The 15,162-nt window shown below is 41.2% G+C and overlaps 2 protein-coding genes across 4 annotated transcripts in view; both read left to right on the top strand.

Moving 5' to 3' along the window:
* Positions 1–4,389, top strand: part of DSP (desmoplakin) — a 42,665-nt gene extending 38,276 nt beyond the window's left edge. For both annotated transcript variants that reach the window (XM_070405769.1, XM_070405770.1), the window contains exon 24: positions 448–4,389. In XM_070405769.1, coding sequence (XP_070261870.1) covers positions 448–3,684 — 3,237 coding nt within the window. In that variant the 3' untranslated portion in view covers positions 3,685–4,389. The remainder of the gene's footprint in view (positions 1–447) is intronic.
* Positions 4,390–6,020: 1,631 nt separating this feature from the next.
* The window catches only part of SNRNP48 (small nuclear ribonucleoprotein U11/U12 subunit 48), a 33,182-nt gene continuing 24,040 nt past the window's right edge, over positions 6,021–15,162 (top strand). Inside the window, exons 1-4 of one of the 2 annotated variants that reach the window (XM_070405771.1) lie at positions 6,021–8,554; positions 11,240–11,353; positions 11,598–11,658; positions 13,004–13,078. In XM_070405771.1, coding sequence (XP_070261872.1) covers positions 8,399–8,554; positions 11,240–11,353; positions 11,598–11,658; positions 13,004–13,078 — 406 coding nt within the window. In that variant the 5' untranslated portion in view covers positions 6,021–8,398. Of the gene's footprint in view, positions 8,555–8,948; positions 9,035–11,239; positions 11,354–11,597; positions 11,659–13,003; positions 13,079–15,162 lie in introns of those variants that run through there. The other variant, XM_070405772.1, reaches the window with a different exon arrangement.

Genomic DNA, 15,162 nt, shown 5'->3' with positions numbered 1-15,162 from the left:
TGACTTATATAGACAATATTTGTGTGGGGCTGGGTGTGGGTTATGTGTATATTTGCAAAGATTTTTATTGCTTTTAAAACATGTTAGTATAACTGTAACAGGTGAGGTGTAGGTATAGCAGGTGTAATTAATTACCTGGAACACAACTGCTATATTTTCTTGAAACTTAATTGCTGTTAAGAACAAGACAGGTCTACAACTTCTAGTTCCTTTTATGGGGGAAGAAAAGTAAGTATGAAGCCATTTCGCAAAGTGGCAACATAAATCTATAGAATTTTTTCATGAATTTATAAGATAACAAAATAACAGTATACCCAGGGAAACAAAGAAAAGAAAATAAGCAAGTTTTTTTTTTTTTTAGATAACGTAGGAAAAGAGGTTAAATTATGGTAGTCATATGATATGATTCAAACATGCTTTTCCCATTTTTTTCTTTTTAAATTACAGGCATCTAATAGGATTCATGAATCAAAGAGTCAGTGCACGCAGGTGGTGCAGGAAAGAGAGAGCCTACTGGTGAAAATCAAGGTTCTGGAGCAAGACAAGATCAGGCTGCAGAGGCTGGAGGAAGAGCTGAACCGCGCCAAAGCAACCCTAGAGGCAGAAAGCAGGGTGAAACAGCGCCTTGAGTGTGAGAAACAGCAAATCCAGAATGACCTGAACCAGTGGAAAACTCAATATTCCCGCAAAGAAGAGGCTATTAGAAAGATAGAGTCAGAAAGAGAAAAGAGCGAGAGAGAGAAGAACAGCCTTAGGAGTGAGATCGAAAGACTCCAGGCTGAGATCAAGAGGATTGAAGAGAGGTGCAGGCGAAAGTTGGAGGATTCTACCAGAGACACACAGTCCCAGTTGGAAACAGAACGTTGCCGACTTCAGAGGGAAATCGATAAACTCAAACAGCGCCCATATGGATCCCATCGGGAGACCCAGACTGAGTATGAGTGGACTGTTGACTCCTCCAAGCTGGTATTTGATGGACTGAGGAAGAAGGTGACGGCGATGCAGCTCTACGAGTGCCAGCTGATTGACAAAACAACCTTGGACAAACTGCTGAAGGGGAAAAAGTCAGTGGAAGAAGTTGCTTCTGAAATCCAGCCTTTCCTTCGGGGCGCAGGAGCCATCGCTGGAGCTTCTGTTACCCCTAAGGAAAAGTACTCTTTGGTAGAGGCCAAGAGAAAGAATCTAATCACCCCAGAATCCACAGTCATGCTTCTGGAGGCCCAGGCAGCTACAGGTGGTATAATTGATCCCCATAGGAATGAGAAGCTGACGGTTGACAATGCAATAGCTCGGGACCTCATTGATTTCGATGACCGACAGCAGATATACACGGCAGAAAAAGCTATCACTGGTTTTGATGACCCATTTTCAGGCAAGACAGTATCCCTTTCAGAAGCCATCAAGAAAAATTTGATTGATAGAGAAACCGGAATGCGCCTGCTGGAAGCCCAGATCGCTTCAGGGGGTGTAGTGGACCCCGTGAACAGTGTCTTTTTGCCAAAAGATGTAGCCTTGGCCCGTGGGCTGATTGACAGAGATTTGTATAGGTCCCTGAATGATCCCCGAGATAGTCAGAAAAACTTTGTGGATCCAGTCACCCAAAAGAAGGTCAGTTACATGCAGCTGAGGGAACGGTGCAGAATTGAACCTCACACTGGTCTGCTCTTTCTGTCGGTACAGAAGAGAAGTATGTCCTTCCAAGGAATCAGACATCCTGTGACCGTTTCTGAGCTAGTGGATTCTGGCATATTGGGACTATCCACTGTAAATGAACTGGAATCAGGTCGAATTTCCTATGATGAAGTTGGTGAGAGAATTAAGGACTTCCTTCAGGGTTCAAGCTGCATAGCAGGCATTTATAATGAGACCACAAAACAGAAGCTTGGCATTTATGAGGCCATGAAGATTGGCTTGGTCCGACCTGGTACTGCTCTGGAGTTGCTGGAAGCCCAAGCAGCTACTGGCTTTATAGTGGATCCTGTTAGCAACTTGAGGTTAACAGTGGAGGAAGCCTATAAAAGAGGTCTGGTGGGTATTGAGTTCAAAGAGAAGCTCCTGTCTGCAGAACGGGCTGTCACTGGGTATAATGACCCTGAAACGGGAAACATTATCTCTTTGTTCCAAGCAATGAACAAGGAACTCATTGAGAAGGGCCACGGCATTCGATTATTAGAAGCACAGATTGCAACCGGTGGGATCATCGACCCGAAGGAGAGCCATCGATTACCAGTTGACATGGCCTACAAGAGGGGCTACTTTAATGAGGAGCTCAGTGAGATTCTCTCAGATCCAACTGATGACACAAAAGGATTTTTTGACCCAAACACTGAGGAAAATCTTACCTATCTACAGCTAAAAGAAAGATGCATCAAGGATGAGGAAACAGGGCTCTGTCTACTGCCTCTGAAAGAAAAGAAGAAGCAGGTGCAGACATCGCAGAAGAATACCCTGAGGAAGCGTAGAGTGGTCATCGTGGACCCAGAAACCAACAAGGAGATGTCTGTTCAGGAGGCTTACAAGAAGGGCCTTATCGATTATGAAACTTTTAAGGAGCTATGTGAGCAGGAGTGTGAGTGGGAAGAAATAACCATCACTGGGTCTGACGGCTCCACCAGGGTGGTCCTGGTAGATAGAAAGACAGGCAGTCAGTATGATATTCAAGATGCTATTGACAAGGGCCTTGTTGACAGGAAGTTCTTTGAACAGTACCGATCCGGCAGCCTCAGCCTCACTCAATTTGCTGATATGATCTCCTTGAAAAATGGTGTTGGCAACAGCAGTGGCATGGGTGGTAGTGTCAGTGATGAAGTTTTTAGCAGCTCCCGACATGAGTCAGTAAGTAAGATTTCCACCATATCCAGTGTCAGGAATTTGACTATCAAGAGCAGCTCTCTGTCTGACCCCCTGGAGGAATCAAGCCCCATTGCAGCCATCTTTGACATAGAGAACCTGGAGAAGATCTCCATTGCAGAAGGCATAGAGCGGGGCATTGTGGATAGCATCACTGGCCAGAGGCTTCTGGAGGCTCAGGCCTGCACAGGCGGCATTATCCATCCAACCTCCGGTCAGAAGCTGTCACTGCAGGATGCGATCTCCCAGGGCCTGGTTGATCAAGAGATGGCTACCAGGCTGAAGCCTGCTCAGAAAGCCTTCATTGGCTTTGAAGGTGTGAAGGGAAAGAAGATGTCGGCAGCAGAGGCAGTGAAAGAAAAATGGCTTCCATATGAGGCTGGCCAGCGCTTCATGGAGTTCCAGTACCTCACAGGAGGCCTAGTTGACCCCGAAGTGCATGGGAGGATAAGTGTCGAGGAAGCCATCAGAAAGGGGTTTATTGATGGCCGAGCAGCTCAGAGGCTGCAAGATATCAGCAGCTATGCCAAAATCCTGACCTGCCCCAAAACCAAATTGAAAATATCCTATAAGGATGCCATGAATCGCTCCATGGTGGAAGATGTCACTGGCCTACGACTTCTGGAGGCCGCCTCTGTTTCATCCAAGGGCTTGCCTAGCCCTTATAACATGTCTTCTGCTCCAGGCTCCCGCTCCGGCTCCCGCTCTGGATCTCGCTCGGGCTCCCGCTCTGGTTCCCGCAGTGGGTCCAGGAGAGGAAGCTTTGATGCAACAGGGAATTCTTCCTACACTTACTCCTCCTACACCTTTAGCAGCAGCTCTATTGGGCACTAGTAGTCAGTTAGAAATGGTTGCTATACCTTGACTTCATTTATATGCATTTTTTCACTTTATTAAATAGTAAAGAAAATCTAATGCTTGCAATATAGTGATAGAATTTTCTGTGCTTAAGAAAACATTGCCAGGGTTAAATCAAGTAGTAAAGGCGGTTCTGGCTTTTTATCTTCTTAGCTCACCTTAACTATTGTAATACACTGAATGTAGTGTATATGAAGTGGTAATCAGTTGTAAGGATAGCACAAATTGAATTTAGAATTTGTTTTTCTTCTGTTTTTAGATTTTTGATCCATTCTTCTTGGATATTTTTTGGCCTATAATACAGATTTCTGTTCTTGGAGATGAAAATTAGATTGATTACTAATATTTTGGTCATCATTTTGTTTCTCATCTAAATATTCCCATTTTCTGTATTAGTAGATAGTACCCCTCCCCAAGAAAAACCCACCCAAGAAAACCCACCCAAAACTAAGCATTTTTGGAATGAGTCTCCTTTTAGTTTTAAAATGTGGATTGTATGACCCATATTCTCTTATGTATCTGTTTGGTTTGGTATTAATTTGACTGTATGTGCATGATAGCAGCAATCTTTGCTTTTCTTTGGTCAAAGTTTTCTGTTTATTTTGCTTGTTATTTTCAATGTACTTTAAAAAGATGTCTATGAAGTTTGCTGTTCTAGCAATAAACTTTTGGACTTTTGAATTTTTGTGTTTTGATTTAATAGCATGTTTATACACACAACGGCATTTAGCAACAGCTTTTTGATTATCATAAAATATATCTAAAACCATCTGTTTTCAAAATACATATTAAGAAAGACTACTGATAAACTATTTTCATTCTGAATTCGTGTTAGAATTTCGTCTTTGTAGTTAGTTTTTTTTCAACATTTCTCAAGTGCCTGCTGTGTACCAGATAGAGTCCTTGGAAATAAGCCTTTGTAGAAGCCGGGCCAGAGGTCAATACCCCGTTCTATTTTATGCTGGACAATGAATACCAAGTAGCATGGGCAAAAGTTACCGTCATAACATTTAAAAAACATGAGGTGGCCAAGATTCTCATTTGGATATTTCATTTTGTCCCATAAAAGGATTGTCCTTGAATCTATGAAAATAGTTTCTGAAGAGTTCTTGACTCTCTGTTCAAGGACAATGAGAAGTCTCTTCTTTAGATCAAAGAGAAACTTGAAATTCAGACATTTGTCATTAAATTAACATGAGTTTACTGAATATCTATTTGGTGCTTAGTAGTATTCTAGGTACTATGAGGTTTAACAGAATTTAGAAGACCCCTGACTTCAGGCCTTTGCAGCCTGGATGGGGACAGAAGGCACACAACGCAGTCAGTGGAACAACTTGCATATGTCACTAGTATTAATACAATCAAACATTTTATAGTGCAGAGAGGAAATAGGAAAGCAAGTTAAATGCTAATTGATCATACTTAAGATAATACTTAAATTATTGGAGCTTTTGGTACTTAGGGTGAAAACAGCATTCATGTCTTACCTCTTTTCTTGCCCTTGCGCCCTTCCCAATCTGGAAGGTTTGTAATTAGTTTCATTCACCAAATATTGAGTTCTTCTGTGTGTCACACATTGTGCCAGAAACTGTAGATCCCATGGTAGGAATACATGGTAAAAAAATAGTCCTTGCCGAAACCGGTTTGGCTCAGTGGATAGAGCGTCGGCCTGCGGACTGAAAGGTCCCAGGTTCGATTCCGGTCAAGGGCATGTACCTGGGTTGCGGGCACATCCCCAGTAGGAGGTGTGCAGGAGGCAGCTGATCGATGTTTCTCTCTCATCGATGTTTCTAACTCTCTATCTCTCTCCCTTCCTCTCTGTAAAAAATCAATAAAATATATTTAAAAAAATAGTCCTTGTAATATGAAAGGAAGAAAAAATATATGATAAATGCTATGTTGGGGGAAGTAGAGATTCCTTATGCTAGAGCTGCAAGACTGTGTTATCTTGGGCTGCCGTAATTAGATACCTCAGATGGGGTGGCTTAAATTTATTTTCTCATAGTTCTGGAAGGTAAAATTCCAAGATTAAGTTGCAGTCCAGGATTGGTTTCCGGTGACAACTTTCAGGCTTGTAGGCAGTGATGAGTATAGAGGGAGCTTTGGTGTCTCTTCCTAATCTTTTCAGAATACTAGTCCTATCACATTAGGGCCCCACTCAATAATCTCATTTAACCTCCCCCCACCCCCATTCAACCATAATTACCTCTTTTAAAGGTCCTATCTCCAAAAATAGTCATATTGGGGGTTAGGGATTAGACAGCATTGGGGGTGGGGTGGGGTGGGGAATGACACAATTCAGCCCATTACAGAGGCCTAAACTAGAATAGGGCAGGAGACTGCTCTAGGAAAATGATGATTAAATAGACTAAGAAGCATCAATGTAAAACAATTCCGAAACAGTGTAGCCACTTCGAGCTGCTCTAAAATGAAATAGGACCTGTGTCCTGGAAGAGAGGATATTCTTGACCTGCACTAAGTTTTGATTTGGTTTAGATACACAGTGCACCCACTGAAAAGGGAAATATATAATTTTTCAGTGAAAATCATCTCACATTCAAATAGTGTAACATGTTCTAGGCTGCTAGGGTAACTCTAAATGTGAATAAAAAGTAAAGATGCTGTGGGCAGATGAATAAGCTACTTCCAGAACTCATCCTTTACCCCACATCTGCTTGCAGCTATTGGATTGTTTCTGTGTTTTCTGGTACTGCCTTTTATACTCATCACCATTTGTCTGTAGATGAAAAAATTGTGCTTTTTGTCTTTGGAAACAGCTGTTCACAAAAATTTCCTTCATGTTTTTTTCCTCATCTGGTGCATACAAGTGCCAAAGGGACCAAAGATTTGGCATCAGGCTTGAATAAAATAAATACTATAAGAAGGAGTAGATTCTAGGAGTTAAAACCATCTACGGAAACTGATTCCAGGTCTTGGGTAGGAAATGTAAAAAGTAAACTTGAATTAGTCAATGTAAGGAAGTTCTCAAGGACTCTTGGGAACATGTCAAACAGACATGGACTGGTATAAAGTAGCTCCCACAGGTCAAACTTGAGACAATTTGAGCATCAACAAGAATTATGATGGTAATGGAATAGTAATAATGACTTTAAAAATAATTTATCATTAATAACTCAATAATTTAAAAAAACACCTTGGTTCCACAGTGAAACAAAGTGAAGGTATGGTAAGAATGCTAGCTAATACGTGTAGAAGCCATAATAGCAGTAAAAAACCATCATAAGCCCTGGCTGGTGTGGCCTAGTTTGTTAGGCATAATTCTGTGCACTACAGAAAGGTTGCCCATTGTTTCCAGGTGGGGCACTTGCCCAGGTTATGGGCTTGATCCCAGATGGCATGTGTGTGGTAGGCAGCCAATCGATGTCTCAAATGGATGTTTCTCTCCTCTCTTCCTCTCTAGAAATCAATTTAAAAATCTTAAAAAAAAGAATCATCATAATTCCTAACATAATGAGATTCAGTAAAGGATTGTGTGAGTTTGTTGGAGAACAGGACATTCATATGGCATAAGGTATCCCACAGATTACCAATTACCAAGAAGAAATGTACTATTAAAATGGATAGATACAGCCATCATCTTTACTAAGTGATCAAATTTTGCATTACTAATAGAGAATCTAAAATATGTGTCCTTTATGAGATGTAATAAAGAGGTACACACATCTTGCAAAAATGCGTAAACTGAACCTACTCATAAAGGAAAAAAAATCTGACAAATCCAGAAAGAGGGCCATTCTACAGGACAAGTGGCTGAGGCTCCTGACAAAATTCACTGGCTCAGTTTAAAAAGGAGAGTAGCCCTAACTGGTTTGGCTCAGTGGATAGAGCGTCGGCCTGTGGACTGAAGGGTCCCAGGTTCGATTCTGGTCAAGGGCATGCACCTTGGTTGAGGGCACATACCCAGTAGGGAGTGTGCAGGAGGCAGCTGACGGATGTTTCTAACTCTATCCCTCTCCCTTCCTCTCTGTAAAAATCAATAAAATATATTAAATTAAAAATAAAAAGGAGAGTAGGGGAGACAGACTTTTGTAAAGTAAAAGAGACAATAACTGATTGTAGGTCATGAGTTGGAAGAAGTGAAACGGCTATAAAAGGAATTTGGGGGACAACTGGGGAAATTTGAATATGAACGGTATATTAGATATTTTGGAATGATTCCTTTTCTTAGAGTTGATCATTTATTGTGGTCATGGAAGCAAAATATCCTCATTCTCAAAAGATTCATACGGACTTTTGGGGGTGAAGTATCTGCAACTGACTTTCAAATAATTCAGCAAAAATAGTGCGTGGGGCTGTGTAGATAGAGTGGGAGAAAGCAAACGTGGCCACATGTTACAGTTAAGGAGCGGGAGGACAGCTGTGCGAATGCGCACTGCACTATTCTTCAAACTGTTCTTTAGATATAAACGCTTTATTTAAAAAAGTAGATGGGGGTGGTAATGGCGTTCAGGGGAGGCCAGGAGCAAATGCGTCCAGGAGCAGTGACTAAAGCAGCGATATTGGAAAGAGACGGGAAAACACCTCTTAGAATGACAGCTCCCGCCCTTCTCGGGCCGGTCCCGGCAGGCGGTTCTAGTCACGTGGCGCGGGGGCCCCGCCCACAACCCCCAGAAGCCCGCGCGCGCCGGTGGCAGTTCGGCAGCGTCCCCTCGGCGGGCTGGGTGCGGCCATGGAGGGCGAGCCGCCCCCGCTGGAGGATCGGCGGCGGCTGCAGGAGGAGCTGAGCGAGTTCGTGGAGAGCTGCTGTCGGACGCTGCAGGAGGTGACCTCGTCCCTGGGCTGGAGCCTGGATCGGCTGGACCCCGGGGAGGCGGCGGCGGCCGAGGTGAGGGTGGGGCCCTTGCGGCCCTGAGCTGCGGTTCTCTCTGGCGGCCCCAGCCACGCAGGGCGGCGGGGGCGAGGGCGTGGGAGCCCCGCCCGGGGCAGAGCGGCGGGGGGCTCCCGGGACGGGCTCGGAGCGCCCGGCGCCTCCGGTGCGGCGCACCTCCTGGGACTCGGGTGTAAAGAAATGGTGACAGCGCTCCAGGCGGGGCGGGAGCGGCGGGCCTGCTGTCTATTGAGAAAACCAGCGACCGGGCCTCCGAGCGCTGCCGCGGGGGTGCGGGCGGGGGGCTTCGTCCTGCCGCACGGATGCGCGGGGGCACCAGACTCCCAGCCGGGAGAGCTTGGGGCCCGGTTCGCCTGTCTCTGCCCAGACTGTCCACCTCCGGCCGGGACAGCACCGAGCCTGGAATGACGAAGGGCATCACCGAGAGAGGGTGGCTAGCAGCCCTGCTGACCTTAGCATTGTTTTGAGAAAATGAAGGCAAGTGTGTTAGTGACCACTTGTGATTTTCCAAAAGGCGTGGCAGGAGGGAGGGTGTTCTAAGGATGGTGGGTAGGGGCCTGGGTCGGCCATTTCAAAGCACATCTTTTTTAATGAGGGCAGTGGGGGAGGCAGGGGAGCATTTTGAGTCTGGGCATGTTATAATTAATATCTACCTTTTAATGACATGTTAATTGCTTCCACTTATTGAACACTTGCTGTGTTCTAGGCCCCGTTTGAATTGCCATACGCATATAAACTCATGTATAACTTAATCTTGACCGTAGCTTTGTGAGAGAGGCCCAGCTATTGTACCCATTTTATAGATGAGGAAACGGAAGCAAAAAAAGGTTAAGCATCTCGAGTAACTTAATACGGTCAGTAAAGGCAGACCTGGGATTCAGACTAGCCGTAGTGTGAGGAATGGAATGGACAGCAAGCCTGGAAGCGGAGGGCGGTGTGGGGAGGCCCAGGAAGGCTTGGGGGGGATAAAGAGTGATGGAAGGAGACTTGACTTGTGGTGAACACATAATACAGTATACAGATGGTGTATTATAGAATTGTACACCTGAAACCTATGTAATTTTACTAACCAATGTCACTCCAGTAAATTCAGTAAAAAAGTAAAAAAAAAATGACTGCAAGTGGAGCAAGTAGTTAGGTAATAGCTCTTGTAATCCATGATATCCTGAATTGGGGAAGTGGTAAAATGGATGGATTATGTGCAGGGATTTAAGAGTTATTTAGGAGTAGCAAGGATAGACAGGTGATTGATTAGATGTGGATGATGTGGGAGAAGAGGCAGTTATCTGCTTGAGCAAGTAGGACCTTTTTACTGAAATAGGAAAACACAAGATGAACAGATTTGGGATCAGGAAACCATGAATATAATGAATTTATTTTTGGTCATGTTGAAATTTTAGTGTCTTTAGTGTAAAGTGCTCAAGAGAGAAACAAGGTCTAAACTAGCTGTAGATTTTGGGAGTCATCCCTATATAGTGAAAGTTGAAGCCATGAGTTCTTCTAGTAAGTATGTATCAAATGGTAAAGGCCACCGGTGGTTAGACTGACATGAAACACCAGCATTTAAAGGGGGACAGGTAGTGAGTGGTACACACATACAATGGAATATTACTCAGCAATAAAAAGGAAGGAAATCCTGCCACTTGGGACAACATGGATGGACCTTGAAGAAATTGTGCTACGTGAAATAATTCACACAGAGAAAGACGAATACCTTCTGATTTCACTTATATGTGGAATCTAAAAAAATCAAAACAAATGAATAAGCCAAACAGAACAGAAACAGACTCAGATATACAGAACTAGCTGATAGTTGCCAAAGAAGTGGAGGTTGGGACTTGGAAATTAAGTAAAAGAAAATGTATGTGTAGCCCAGGTATATAAGTTCCCTCTGGAAAAAAAAAGAAAAGAAAGGGGGCCAGGTAGAACAAGGCAGACATCTTTAGAGGAGACCAGGTAGAAGGAACCAGAGAAGCAGAAGGACCATGAAAAGTGTATCAAGATGACAGAAATAGACAATTGGTTTGTGACCTTCTAAGCATTCAAATATTAATAAGGACTGTGATATGTGCTTTGGCTGTAGTAGTCAGAAGGTTGTTAGTGACCTGATTGATGAGTGAGGTTGTTGAGGCAGTGAATGTGAACAAATCTTTCCGCGTTGGGCTTTGATGAGGTGGAGAGGGGGCAAAGGCTATAGGGAAAGGTTTTTAATTTTTAAAATTTATTTATTTTGTATTCTCACCTGAGGATATGTTTATTTGTTTTAGAGAGAGAGGAGGAAGGAAAGAGGGAAAAAGGGGGGAGGGAAGGAGGGAGGGTAAGGAGAGGGAGGAGGGAGAGAGAGAGAGAGAGAGAGAGGGAGAGAGAGAAAGAATGAATTGGTTGGGTTGGTTGCCTCCCATACACACCCCAACTTCCAACTGGGGATTGAACCTGCAACCTAGGTATGTGCCCTGATTGGGAATTGAACACCCACCCTTTTGGTGTGTGGAATGACTTGGCTGGAGCTTTTAAAAAGTTTTAATATGCGCATACACTCAAACAGGGTGTTGGGAGAGGCCTGCAGAAGAGGACATAACTGGATAGTACCACCTTATAAAGTAGTAAACATTTAATGGTATAATTATTTAAATCATTAAATATTATGTACCTTTTTCCTTTGATTCTGTTTGATTTTTATAGGATGAAGTTGTGATATGTCCTTATGATTTCAATCATCACATGCCTAAATCATCTTTAGCAAAGCACATGGTATCATGTAGATTGAGGAAACTGGGCTACACCAAAGAAGAAGAGGTATGCGTGTGTCATATAATTCATGCACTAATAAATTCACAATATATGGAAGTATAGCGTGAGGTTTTCTGACATGAAATAATAGTCATTTGTGGGATAGAATGGTACTAGCCTAATTTCACAAATTATTGCAAGAGATATTTCACTGATACTAATCTATTGTTGGTTTATGTCAAATCTTAAAATAGTTAATCATCTGATTCTCAAGAATACTGATTTTTTTGTTTGTCTTTTTACTGTTTAGGATAAAATGTATAATTCTGAATTTTTCTATGAGAATATGAAGATACCTTCAATCACTTTGAGTAAGTATTAGTAAATTACAATTTTTAAAATATCTTACTATATGTATGTATTGATAGTTCATTTTTTAATTATCAAAAGAATGGACTTTATAAGTATGCTTATGATTAAGGACATTGATACCTTAAGAGAATGTAGGATTGATTAATGTATAGTGAAACTAGTTTTTGTAATCTGAAAGTTAGAGTCCAGGCCTGTTATATTAATAGTAAGTGAAAATCCTGGAAAGCTTTGTACAGTAGGACAGACACCTTTCTTCTTAGTTATAACAAAAATCTGTCCACACAACACAGTTTGAAGACAGGACTGAAGATGGAAATGTGTTCTAAGACAGCAGTCTCCAACCTTTCAGACCTCACGGACCACCAGTAGTCCGTGGGCTACCGGTTGGTGACCACTGTTTTAAGAGGTTGAAATCTTGGGCTCTAAAATAGAAGGCCCTGATTCAGCTCCTGGTTTTGTTACTAACAGATGTGTAACTTTCAGCAAGGTAATTAACCTGTTTGTTGTCCAGATTTCTTTATAAAATGGGGATGATGGTATTTGCACTTTTTAAAAAATGTATTTTTATTGATTTCAGAGAGGAAGGGAGAGGGAGAGAGAGAAACATCAATGATAAGAGAGAATCATTGATCGGCTGCCTCCTGCACGCCCCCTACTGGGGATCAAGCCCACAACCCAGGCATGTGCCCTTGATCAGAATCAAACCTGGGACCCTTCAGTCTGCAGGCCGACACTGTTCACTGAGCCAAACGAGCTAGGGCAGGGTATTTGCACTTTTATGAAGATTAAATGATACATGTAATATTCTTAGAATAGTGCTTGACACTTAGTGGAATTCAAGAAATGTTACATATTATTTGTTGCTAAGATTTGTAGCGGCTACTGTTTTGTGCCTGATTATGTTTTCTGAACCACCTGAACTCTGGTTACTTACTAGGATCTAGCTAGATCTGAAAGAATTTCTGCTTTCAGATTACCTAGGCCAGTGGTTCTCAATCTGTGGGTCGCGACCCCTTTGGGGGTTGAACGACCCTTTCACAGGGGTCGCCTTAGACCATCGGAAAACACACATATAATTACATACTGTTTTTGTGATTAATCACTATGCTTTAATTATGTTCAATTTGTAACAATGAAATTGGGGGTCACCACAACATGAGGAACTGTATTAAAGGGTCGAGGCATTAGGAAGGTTGAGAACCACTGACCTAGGCAGTGATTGGGGGTGTTGCCTCTCTTAAGATTTTAAAGGTTTGTGTGTCTAAAGAACTTGGATTGGAACCCAGTTAATAATCTAATCGTGGACACTGATGATTCATATTGTGTTTGGATTTTTTTTGACAGATAAGGACTCACAATTCCAGATAATTAAACAAGCTAGAACTGCAGTTGGAAAAGATGGTGACTATTATAATCAAAGTAAGTGGCATCATAGTTTGAGCTAAATAATGAATAAAACTATTTTTCTCCCACAAGCACACATGTTACTAATTTTTAAGAAAAATCTTGTGAAAACAATTATATGGGAAAGGTTAAGTTTTACATATTAGACTACTGTGCTTGGTGTCAGCTTTATTTGTTAGATATTTTCTGCTCAAATACACAGGTCTGACTAGGACACTGTCTTAGGACTTCATGCTTTGGAATTTCCTAATAGATTAGATGGCCTTATAGATAATTTTTAAAATTATGATTATTTAGTTAATAAATCCCATTTAGTGAGACTGTTTTACCCTGAGATTTCCTCTCTTGAGGATTAGCCCATTGTTAAATGTAATATTGAAATGAACATAAAAGGAAAGGCTTAGGCTAAAAGAGATTAGTTCCCACAGCTTCCCCTCAAAATAAAATGCAAAGCATTACGTACAATTTCAGAGGGTTTGTGGATCCTTTTATGCCCAGTTTTGGAGCTGGATTAAGAGTTTCTTTCTGGGGCTTATGTCAGCAGAGACTAGGTTAGAATTTTTAAGTGTGAGCTTCTAGGAAATTGAAAGAAAACTTAATCCATCAAAAACATAGAAGGTAAAGGAGTAAATAGATTTAATAGATTTTGAACCTAGATAAAACATCTAAGCTAAACACGAATGGCTCCTTTTTATAAAAGGATTTGAGTTTTTTTTTGAACCTTCTGAAGGTAGCTTTCCCCAGACATCTTACCTTTCTTTCCTCACTCTTCTGAATTATATTCACCAGCCCATTATTATGGTTTGTTTTCTTTCTTGTTAAGTTCAGGGTCTTAGCCCATTTTTCTAAGCCAATATCTGGGCTCGATTTCTCCCTAAGTGCCCTGTGGCTTCGGAAGGAGGAAGTCCCTTATCTTTAGTCTGCATTACATCGTTTCCTATAACAGCAGAAGCACATTCTATTTCCTGTTTTGAAGCTCCTGTTTTTATGTACTTTTGTGCTGAATTCCAGGTTTTTCTCTTTGAGGGAGACATTTGACTTTCTCTTATTGAAGAGTTTACTGAACCCCTATTATTGGTTCTACCCATTGCCCCTCTTAATCAACCAATTAAAAAGAGGGGTTAATTGTTAAAAGACTTTATTTGACCTTATCTGGTTAGATAGATTTACTGAATTTATTAGAGTTTAAAGAGAACTTGGAGATCATCTAATCTAGTGTCTGCTTTTTACTGATAAGGAAACAAACCCTGACTGATAGAGATGATAAGGTTCTGGTGTCTTTGTTCTAAAGGTCCTTAATACTTTTAAGAGATTTTTTTCCAAAGCCCTGTTATATATTTTATTACTCCTTCACAATAAACTTGTGATAGGTTGGATGAGTATTTTCCCCTCCATACTAGGTGAAGAAGAAGAGGCACACATAACTGAATTGACACTCCGTTGGTAGATAATAGCAAAGCTGGATCCAGAGCCAAGTTCTGAATTTTGGCCCAAACACTGCACTGAATTATTCTGCATTCTGTTAGAAACTCTACATTTAGTGATATTTGTGGATTCTACATAATTGCTCAAATATATTCATTATTTATTATGTCTATCATGATTAATTAAAAGAATGTCACAAATTTAAATCTGTACAAAATATTACTATTAATACTGTTCATTTGGGTGAGCCTATTTTAAAGAAATAAACTAGTTGCTTGGCCTTATACAAATGACAGCTTTTCTGAGTTTACTTTCTTATCTGTAATATAAAACTATCTCCTAGTGTTGTTTAGAGCAATAGCAATATTAAGATGAAATGGGTGAGAATTATATATATGTATAATTACTCATATAGGTATATAAGACTAATTTTCTAGATCATTTTCTAATCTGAGGTTTTTATATAAGAGTAATAAGGCAGATTTGGACATTGAGTTTAGTTTTTTATAAAAACAAATAGTTACTTTGAATGAATACTTCTTTCAGTACATTAAGAGGAAATTTTATTTGATTTTGAATTTTTGTACTAGCTTAAATTAAGATTTAACTGTTAAGAACTATTTTTATATGATCTATAACCCTCTTTTTAAAACTATTTTTCATCTTGTGTAGAG

The sequence above is a fragment of the Myotis yumanensis genome, unplaced genomic scaffold, assembly GCF_028538775.1.
Source record: "Myotis yumanensis isolate MYYU_CA2020_CCGP unplaced genomic scaffold, mMyoYum1.0.hap1 SCAF_2, whole genome shotgun sequence".
Taxonomy (NCBI): domain Eukaryota; kingdom Metazoa; phylum Chordata; class Mammalia; order Chiroptera; family Vespertilionidae; genus Myotis; species Myotis yumanensis.
This window is presented reverse-complemented; position numbering and strand designations above follow the sequence as displayed.